A 9,924-nucleotide genomic window follows, 5' to 3' on the forward strand; every position below is an offset into this window, starting at 1 on the left:
AATTTTCTAAAACAAGTTGCCCTGAAAAACTAAAAAATTAAGCATACAGCTTATAAAAATAGGAAAATTGAAACACTGATTTTAATTCAATAATTAAAACTCTGAAATATTAATATAATATAAATGACTCACTCTTGTATTAAAACTTATTTTTGAAAAGCTGATTTTCTGAAGCCCAAAAGGAATTCAGTTCATTTAAATGAATTACCGAATGAACTAAAGTATATTGAATTTTTTGTTTTTAAAATAAACTTCTAAACATTTCTAGAAAAACAAATAATTCACTGTGCAATTCCATAAAACTGGCTAATTTTTAACATCACAAGCTAATAATAAATAATCAAGAATAGTAGAGAATACTTTTAGTTTAGCTAAATTTGGAAGAAGAAATTCAAAGAAAGAGACTATTTTGCATGCACACGCAAAGATCTCATGATACAGAAATATGACTAAGCAGCAATTGCTGTCCCTGGGCTGGATCTCTGAGAAGGCTCAGGGAGCCCTTGGGGCAGCCAGAGAATCCTCTGGACTTACTCACCAGAAAGAATCCCCCAGTTCAGGAAGTTTGCAGAGGGAGCCATGCAAATAGTGTTCAAATTACTCCTTCAGCTGCTTCTAAGAGGCTGTATTTTAAAAAGGTCTTCAATGTTCCAGTGATAGAGCATTGCCAAGCATTGTGGGGTGCAGCCTCCTGGACCCCATTTGGTGACACATCTGGCGGAGGTGACACGTCTGGCTGTAACCCCTGGAGGCCCCTCTGGTGGAAGAGACCAAACTTGGACGCTTGGAGTTCATGTAATGAGACAGTGTTTAATGAACACCAAAATACAGGCTGGGGCCGGGGGGGCTCAGAGGAAAGGGATGTGGCAAGGGCTGCAGTGGTCTGAGGGGGTGAATGGTGACAGCACCTCGCCCCTCACAGGCTCTCAACAGTCCCGTGGGGTCAGCAGAGGAGGATGACTGGTTTCATTTTACAGTTGGGGAAACTGAGTTCCAAACAGGTTCATTGGCTTGGCCAAGGCCACACAGGTTCCTGGTCCTTCCTTCAGCACCACTGTGGCCAGGCTCAGAGGTTTGAGTGGGTGGGCAGAGGGAGGACGAACAGCACACAGGAAGCACGGTGTATAGATGGGCAGGGGCAGGGGATACAGGGGCACTGAGGGCGCTGGCTGGAGCCAAGTGGGGTTGGGTTGGGGGGCAGGGCCCCCTGGCACCGGTAGCCCAGGCTGCCACAGCACACATACTTGTTGTCTGCTTCTCTCCTCTTCTCTCCAGGGTGCCCAGGCCCTCAGAACCAGCTGAGGGAGATCACGGGGCACTTACTGTGCATGGGCCCAGTGCAGGACCAGGCAGCACAAAAGGGGGAGGTGGCAGCACAAGAAAACCATGCTATGTGGCCGACCACAGAGCTGAGAGGGATACAGAGGGAGGACACATGCCATGCAAACGGGTGCGTGGTAAAGGTGTCACATGGGCAGGGAACTGGGGAGGGTGCAGTCCTGGTACATGGGCATGTGGGCCCGATGAAGGGGAGGCGGCTAGGGCTGGATAAGACCAGCACGCCACTCTGAGGAGTCTGGATGGGATCCTGGGGCCCAGGTCACTGCAGTGACATGGAGGAGAAATGGGGCCACTGCAGAGACTGTAGGAGGCTCCATCTGGAGAGGAAAAGGGCTGGAGAAGGGGCCATGGGTCCAGGCTTCTCCAGGCAAGCACCTGGAAACGGAGTTGGCTGATTTGGGGTTGGTCCAGAGGGCCCTCCCCTGGCCATCCTGGGTGGCCTCTCCAAGTGTGAATACACAACGAGACCCATCAGAAGCTTCAGGCTCTGCAGAAACACAAGGACACATGATGTCCCTTTTGGCCCTTCATTCCACTGGCCTTTGGCCCTCCCCTGGGAGGGCCCAGAGCTCAGCACAGATCTACTCCTCCTCACCGGCTTTCACCTTGTGGCTACTGTCTAAGAGGCGGCCCCAGGAGGCCAGTGTGGGGAGGAGAGAACTAGGTCAGAAGCCCCAGGCAGACGCTCCTGCCAAGAAACAGTCCCCAGGGCACCTTTCTCCTCTCCAGACCAACACACACAGCAGCAGGCCAGGCAGGAGGCTGCAGGATCCCGCATGGGAGCCATGCTGAGAGGCACCAGCAGGGGGTGCCATACACCCACACTTGGCTGCAGGTTCCTTCTGCCTTCCCAGCCCTCTCAATCACCAAGGGAGGAAGGCTCAGGGGCTGCAAGACGAAGCCCCTTCCAGGCCTTGGGCACAGGACGCCCCCACAGAGGACAGCCAGGGCCTGAGTCCAAGGTGGAGGCAATGGCAAGTCTGAGCAGGTCCCAGCAGGGCCAGGAGGGACAGGCCTGGCCAACGGAGCCCCTACCACTTCTGTCCAGCACCAGAGCCCCAGCTGCACCCAACGCTGTCCATGCATGTAGAGGGGGTCTTCACTCACTGTCTCCTCCCTGAAGAGGGGGCCTGGCCACTGCCCCCCCGACCCCCCCACAGTGGCAGCTCCGTCACCGTCAGTGCAGGCCTGTCATTGGGTGTCAGGATCCTGGAAACCCCAGGCCTCCACGGCAGCAATGAGGAAGTTCTCAGAGCAGAGGGGCTGGTTGTTGAAGGTGTCGCAGTGGCCCGTGCGGCCCCGGTTCAGGTCCCCGTCGATGTAGAGTGCCTGGCCGCCGCCTCCACCTGCAGGAGGCTTAGTCAGTGGCTGCCCCACTGTCTGTCCCGGCCCCCGAGGCGCTTTCCTCCCGCCCTGAGCACCTCCACTATCCCTGCCCCGGCCCTGCCAGAGGCCTCTCTAAAACCACAGCGCTGACCTTCGACCTGCCGAAGCCCACCAGCCCTCAGCCAGGGTCCAAGCTCCAGGCTAGACGCCCCCCTCTTCCCAGCTCGTTTACCCAGCACGGCTGTCCCCACTCCTGGCCCTCATGCCTGCTTCCTCTGCCGTCACCAGGGCCCTGCCTGAGTGAGGCACATGTCACTTGGGCCAGCAATGGCTGGTCATCCATGAGCCCGCACCCTGCTCCCAGGCTTCGTGAGCCCAGCCTGAGGTGGAGGGCGCTGCCCACCTATGATGAGGCAGTCACTGCCTCCAGCCATGAACATGGACTCGGTCTTGGAGGGCAGGTTGAAGTGCCGAGTGGCCAGGAAGGGTGAGAGGCGGTCAGCAGGGTCTGAGGACGCGGACGATGACAAGGACGTGGAGTGGCAGAGCAGGGACGGAGAGGCCACGGTCTCCAAGGACACTGGCTTGGTCAGCTCCGGGTGTTTGATAACCACCCACTCGTAACGCTGGACCTCAGGCTGCAGCTAAGGGTGAAAGGGCAGCATGAGGAACTGGCATGTGGCACCCGCAAGGCCCCCTCTCCCCACTTTCCTCCCACAAATCTTCACCGGAGCCCTCTGTGTGCGAGGCCCTGTGCTGAGGCTGGGGGGACAGTGCCACACAGGGCAGGTAAGAGCCTTCCTGCTCTCACGGAGCTCATGGTCTAATGAGCACAAACCAGAAGGAAACGGGAGGTTATCCTGTAGGGTAACTGCAATGACGACTGTAAACAGGGTCATGTGAGCGGGGCTGATGGCAGTGCTGGGCCTGGTGACCTCAGAGCTCTTGTAGATAGATCTACTCACCCTAAACACAAAGCACTCTCCAGTCCCAAAGAAGCTCAGTTTGCCGCCAAACTTGTTTCTCTCGCTCCAGTCTGTTGACAGGTAAGCTCCACACACCTGGGGGAAGAGGCCTAGAGTGAGGCTGTGCCCTGCAGGCCTGCAGCGCAGCCCCTCATTCAGGGCCTGCCGAGGCGCTGTAGTACAGTCACAGCCGGGGCGGTGGGGTGATGGGGGTTTGCAGCACTCCCTACCCCGACTTGAGGTACAAGGGCTGGAGGTGGAGAGAGGTGTGAGGAGACAGAATTTGGAGGACATGGGACTGGCAGTGAGTGATTGGGGTGAGACAGGGTGGCTGCCCGGACCTCCATTAGCTCGTTTGGGATATATTCCTTTCGTTTCCCTCTTTGGCCCTCAAGGCTCACGGGAACAAGCCTCATGTCCACACTCTGGTTTTGGGCATCAGCCTCAGGGAGGCCCTTTATATGGAGGCTTCCAGGAGGTCTGGCCACTCCACAACATTCCCCAACACCCTGGCAGCCAGTAAAGTGCTTGATTTCACCGTTAGAATCAAGACCCTCTAGGGGCTGCAAGGTTTGCCCAAAGTGTCTGACACTCAGGCATCTGCTATGACACAGATGCCCAGACTCCTCCTGGAGACACACACACAGATTCTGTAATGGGGTGAGGAACCTAAAACTGCCATGGGTGCAGGTTTGGGAGCCACTGAACAGGAAGCCTCTACCACACGCAGACGACCCCAGGACGGGACACCTGAGCTCCAACCTCCCTAGATGTCCCAGGGGACTTTCCAGGGGCTAGCTACTGCAGAGAACAAGGCCCTGAGAACTATCTGTCGGGGGCAGAGGCAGGTAAAGGCAGCGGACTCACCTGGCACTGGCCCACCGCGGCGGGAAGAGGCAGGGCCTTGCTCACTAGGCATTTCTGCAATGCTCCTCTAAGCAGCCAGGCTATTTCAGGAGGGCCTGCACCCCCAGGGGAAAGAGGGCGGCCCTGGGTACTTGGGGATCAGACGGGGAGGCTGGACTCACTTCTCTGTGGAGGGCAGCTCTGCTCTGTGCCCCTAAGTGCAGGAAGGCTGGTGGAGGCTGCCCGGCCACCCACCGTTCCTGGGGCACAGGAGAAGCAGACTCCCCAGAACTCAGAGGCCAGGACCCCGGTCTCCCGCTGGTCCCTGCTCACCTCCTTTTGCGTGGTCTTGATGAGCAGGAGGGTGGGCTCGTGTCCTTCACACTGGAAATAGAACCTGGCAGAAGAGATGACATGTGCCAGGCCTAAGGGGCAGCAGTTATCCTGCGCCCCTCCCCGTGCCACCTTGAGCCAGCCTCTGCTGAGCAGCACCCAAAGTGGCTGAGAAACCCAGGCTGTGTAGGGGTGCATGGGCCTCGGAACTGTGTGTCCTTATCCCCTGGGGGCCAGGCACAGTGGCCAAGGACCTGGCAACACCGGCCTGGGCACTCTTCTAAGCCAGGATGGAGCTCCGTCCGGCCAGGCGGCCTGTAGGCTGAGGTCAGCTGCCCAGGACTGTCTGCTCTGTGTGATGTGGGGAGAAGCAGCGCGGCAAAGAGCCCCCAGCAGCAGAGACACATGCCAGGCGCTGCAGGGAAGCAAGAACCAGAGGAACAGGTCCCCGCTCTAGGAAAGCTTGGAACGTTCTTGGGAGGCCGGGCACAGGGGAGCCAGGTGGCAGCAGGAAGCACATGAGGAGGTCTGAGGCTGCTGCTGTGGAGGTGCCAAGTGCCCAGGGCTTGGCTGGTGGCCCTGACAACTCTGCTTGGCCATCCTTTAGTGGGCCCCCCACAGAGGTGGGGGCTGGGTGAATGCCGCTCCAGCTGTGCCATAACGCACGGGGCTGCAGCCGGTGCCGACCACGAGGGCTAGGCCAGCTCTGCCTGTGTCACCTCTGCTGGGTCACCTGTGAACCAAGCCAGAACTTCTGAGGCCACCTGCCATCTGAGGCTCAAGGGGGTAGCTGCACCTGACAAAGCGGCCAGGGAGGCAACGTGCCCTGGGGGAACCCGGCACAGCCCCAGCTTCAGGGCTGACCTGTTCCTGCTCGTGGACTGACAGAAGTGGGGCGGGGGTAGTGAACCACACGACCTGTAGCCTCGAGTCACCCTCTCCTCTGCCTTCCAGGTCATCACAATGCCTATATGCAGCCCTGGAGCTGTGGCGTGCATGGCGATGCCCCCTGAATTTGGGTAGCCTGGAAGTGAGAAAGAAGCCCAGAAAAGGCCTTCCTGATTCTATGGTCCCAGGAGAAGGCAGGGCCTCAGCCAGGTGCCCAGGTTCAAAGGCCCATTTCCAGTGTGACCTCCTGGAAGCACAGGCAGGACAAGAAGCTGGGCAACTTCAAGGCTCGCTCTGCCCCGGCCCCCTCTGCCCCTCCTTCCCCGTTTGGTCTTGGAGACCTGCCTCAGGGCCTCTGGAAGGCAGGCCCAGCCTCCCCTGGCCGCCTGGGCATTACCTGGTCAGGCTGTACCCGTGCTGCAGTGAGGAGAAGAGCAGGAGGGGCTGGCAGAGCGCGAACCGCTCAGGGATCCATGACCAGATGTCTCTCATCTCCTTCACACTGACAATCTCTGAGTGGAAGTTCTCCGCGTGGACAGCCAGATGCACAAACTGCCTGGGGAGAGCAGGGAGAGGTTCAGAGCACAGCTGCAACCCCAGCCCTGACCACACCGCCTGCCCCGGGGGTGTACAGAGACTCTCTTGGGAGCTGGGCCTGGAGGGAACGTCTCACCTATTCAGCCAGGTTAGAGCCTGGGCCTACGTGCCCTCAGGAAGAAATGGTGGAGCTGTTCCCTGGAGCCCCGCTCCCATCTCCTTACTAAGAGGGGAGAACGCCCAGCCCAGGTGGGGTCAAAAGCACCTTTTCTCTAAGAAATGGGGACAGAAAGTGAGTCAGCTCTGGCAAGACAATGGTTCAGGGCCAGCCAAGCACCAGCAGAGAGCACAACTGAGGCAGCCGAGCAGACAGACAGACAGAAGGACAGACAAATGGTCCCGGAACGTCAGCTAGGCTCTGAGGCGCACAGCTGAAGGCAGCCCTGAGAGCCAGCACAAGCAGCCAGGCCCCGGGACAGCCAGGCCAGGCGACAGAGAGAAGCCAGGCATGGAGACGTGCTTTCCAGACCTACCTTTTAGAAAGTGAAACACTGAAAAACAGGAGGAAGCAATGGACATGGAGAAGAAGAAAAATAAAACAGACAAGGAGAGGTTAGTGACAAGTACTAATGTCCAGGACGCGCCTGCCTTTGGCCCAGAAGACAGGCCCCCACACCTCCAGTCACAGCGTCTGCTGCTGGGATGGTCTCAGGATACTGTGGGCCCTTCCCAGCCCTGCTACCTGGGGTGCTGTGCTCAGGCCAGTGGGCCATGCCCAGCAGCCACGAGCATGGCCAGCCAATGAGCCCAGAGCTGCAGGGGCTATGGTGAAATAACGCAGCCAGCCCAGCCCACTGCCGGATCTGCTGACCCCGCATCAAACCCAGATTTCATCTCTCATGGGCCTGCAGCCTGGGGACAGGACCCCGCACCTTCCGTGCCCACCGCTGCCTCCGCAGCCTGCGGTTGCGGCCAGGAAGACCCTCTCTCTTTCCCGCGGTTTTCTAGCCACACACAGATGGCTGGCTGGCAGTAGGCAGACCGAGAGGCTGGCAGGACAAGCCCATGTCCCAAGCCCCAGGATGTATGGCACTAGAGCACCGCCCCACGAGGGCCCCCGGCAGCCGGCCCAGAGACCAGCTCCCCTGCAGCCCCAGGGGCCTGCCTACCTCTTTTGCTTGACGGTGATGCCCTTCTGCTTCAGGGCCTTCTCGTTGGCCATCTGCAGGAGCTGAATCTCCTTCCGAGAGAAGAGGCGGATGGCGAATGCCTTCTCCAGCAGCTTCTCCGGAGACACAGTCTTGGCAATGTCCTTGACGAAGGCGCGGATGTCCTGCTTCACGTTGTCTGACTCGAGCGGCTGCCCGGCCCTCACCTTGTGAAAGAACTTGAGGATTGCCAGGGCCACGCGGTACAACACCTTGTACCCTTCCACCAGGAAGACATCAAAGACGCGAGCAAAGTAGCTGAGGGGCAGCTCCCCAAACAGCCAGCGCTGCCAGTCCGCGTAGACCTGCAGGACGTCCTCTGACACGGCCACCATCAGCTTGTGGGCCGCCTGGCAGTACTTGTTCACCAGGTCCCCAAACGTCATGCACGAAGACTCGAAGGCCAGAAAGCTCTGGTCGATGAGCTTCTTGCTGGGGTCGTTGCAGGCCAGGATGCGGCAGGCCTTCTCGAAGCACTCGGCCTCGTCAATGCTGTAGTGCAGCAGCAAGGCCACCACGGCGGGCAGGGCAGGGCAGAAGGAGATGTCGGGGAACTGGTTGGCAATGCAGAGCAGGATTTTCCGCACGGCGTCCTCGCCCCGTGCATTTAGGCAGTAGCTGGGCACCTGTGTGTTGTCCACAAACTCGGGCAAGGGCAGGCTGCTGCTGCTGTGCTTGCCCACAATCTTGCCCACGATGTCACTGTACACACTGGCATCGGGCGTGACCGTGCGGCAGGGTATGTCGCGGATCAGGCGCTGGTACACCTTCCCCCGCAAGGCATGACTGTGGGCCCAGTAGCCCTGGCGCGCCAGCTGTTTCAGCTCCTGCAGCTCGGTGCCGCTCAGCTCCTTGGGCCCCCAGTCCTGTATGGCCGCGTCCATCTTATCTCGGTCCACAAAGCAGTTGTACCCCAGGGAGTCCATAGTGCAGGGGCGCCGGGCAGAGGGCGCTGCGCTGCCAGGAGGGGGCAGAGAGCAGCTAATTCCTGCAGCCCCCTCGCTGAGGTTTTTCTGCTAACCTCTTTGCCATCCCACACTCTGTAGGATTAAAAACCATACTTAATACACGTGTATGAAGGGGCACATTTTAAAGAACATGTTTTTGTTTGACTTTTTCTATAAAGTCTCATTAGGGCTTCCATTGAAGATAAGCAGATATTCTGAGAATTCTCTATGAATTCTGGAGTCTAACTTCTTTTCCTGGGGCTTCTACAGGAACTGGAATAGGTCACACAGATTATGAGTAACGAGAGGCTAGACACGAGCTCCAGGGAGGGTTTCAAGGGCCTGACCCTGCTGGAAACAGCTCTCGGCCATCAGGCTCCCACACACCTCCCTGCGGCCTGCGGGCCCTTCTGAAAAGGAGCCGCTGGTTACGAAGACCCATTTAAGTCACGAGGTGCTTCGTTTCAGTTCTCGAAGGCGTCAAGCCTTTACCAGCTGTGCATCCTGAGGAAGACACACACCGACTCTGACCCGCCGGCCCCGGGTTAGAATTCGGGAGCTGACTCTTAACTTTCTAAAAATGCCAGCTAGGGTTCCGGCAGGCACGCCAGAGGGGACTCACAGGTGGAAAGCAGACACGAGGGCTGAGAAAGAAGTGAAACTGCCTCAGCTTCAAAGTGAGACATTTCTCTGTCCAAATGAGCCAGAAGTACTGGGGGACTTGGTGCTGCCTCCCGTTAGGGGCAACTACTGAAATTCAGGCAGACATTAAAAAATGGATAAAATGTGCGGTTTGAGACTCTGTCACTACAGGTGGACAGCAGGCCGGAAGTCTATTGCTCAGGACACCTCAATTTAACTTCTTTTTTTTGCAAAAAGCTACTGTCCTCGGCGTAAAAAGTACAATAGGCTTCCACGTACCTCAAGCTAATCTTTCCATCTGGGATGGTACAACTGCCTGGAGATGTCACAAGGGTTTGCTTCAGTGAGTTTTGCTAAATGAACCAGATCATTCCGGTTTGTCTTGAATCTAGAACATCCATCTGAAAATACAGAGAGCAAATACCTTAAGAACATTGAGTAGAAAGAATTACAGTGTAAAACCTGTATTGTGAGATGTCTTGAGAAAGCACTTTGATGTGGCGGTTTTTTTGTCTTGTTTTTATTGTGGCAAAATACATATAACAAATTGACTATTTCACCCGTCTTAACTACACAGTTCAGTGGCACGAAGTACATTCACACTGTTGTGTAACAATCACCACCAGATAGCTCCAGAACGTTTTCATCTTCCCAAACTGAAACTCTGTGTCCATTAAACACTAATTCCCGGCCCCCCGGCCCCCTGGCGACCACCATTCCACTTTCTGTCTCTAAGAATCTGACCACTCTAAGCACCTCATATTAGTGGCATCATGCAGTATTTGTCCTTTTGTGTCTAGCTTATTTCACTGACCAGAATATCCTTTTTAAAAATTTAAGACTTTATTTTTTAGAGCAGTTTTAGGTTCACAGCAAAACTGAGAGGAAGAT

General features: G+C 56.7%; 1 protein-coding gene across 3 annotated transcripts; it reads right to left on the bottom strand.

The window, feature by feature from the left end:
* Positions 1 to 790: 790 nt before the first annotated feature.
* TBC1D24 (TBC1 domain family member 24) lies at positions 791 to 8,370 on the bottom strand. Of its 3 annotated transcripts, XM_019713183.2 has the most exons (8): positions 7,406 to 8,370; positions 6,770 to 6,787; positions 6,097 to 6,255; positions 4,812 to 4,875; positions 3,633 to 3,728; positions 3,071 to 3,311; positions 2,517 to 2,687; positions 791 to 1,828 (listed from the first exon to the last, which is right to left on the bottom strand). In XM_019713183.2, exons 1-7 carry the CDS (start codon positions 8,368 to 8,370, stop codon positions 2,533 to 2,535), a joined length of 1,698 nt encoding a protein of 565 aa, XP_019568742.2. In that variant the 3' UTR covers positions 791 to 1,828; positions 2,517 to 2,532. The 3 variants fall into 3 exon arrangements, with proteins under 3 accessions (XP_019568742.2, XP_019568741.2, XP_019568743.2); XM_019713182.2 differs by having other exon boundaries at positions 791 to 2,687; XM_019713184.2 differs by lacking the exon at positions 6,770 to 6,787 and having other exon boundaries at positions 791 to 2,687.
* Positions 8,371 to 9,924: the final 1,554 nt, after the last annotated feature.

The sequence above is a fragment of the Rhinolophus sinicus genome, linkage group LG18 (assembly GCF_036562045.2).
Source record: "Rhinolophus sinicus isolate RSC01 linkage group LG18, ASM3656204v1, whole genome shotgun sequence".
Lineage (NCBI taxonomy): Eukaryota > Metazoa > Chordata > Mammalia > Chiroptera > Rhinolophidae > Rhinolophus > Rhinolophus sinicus.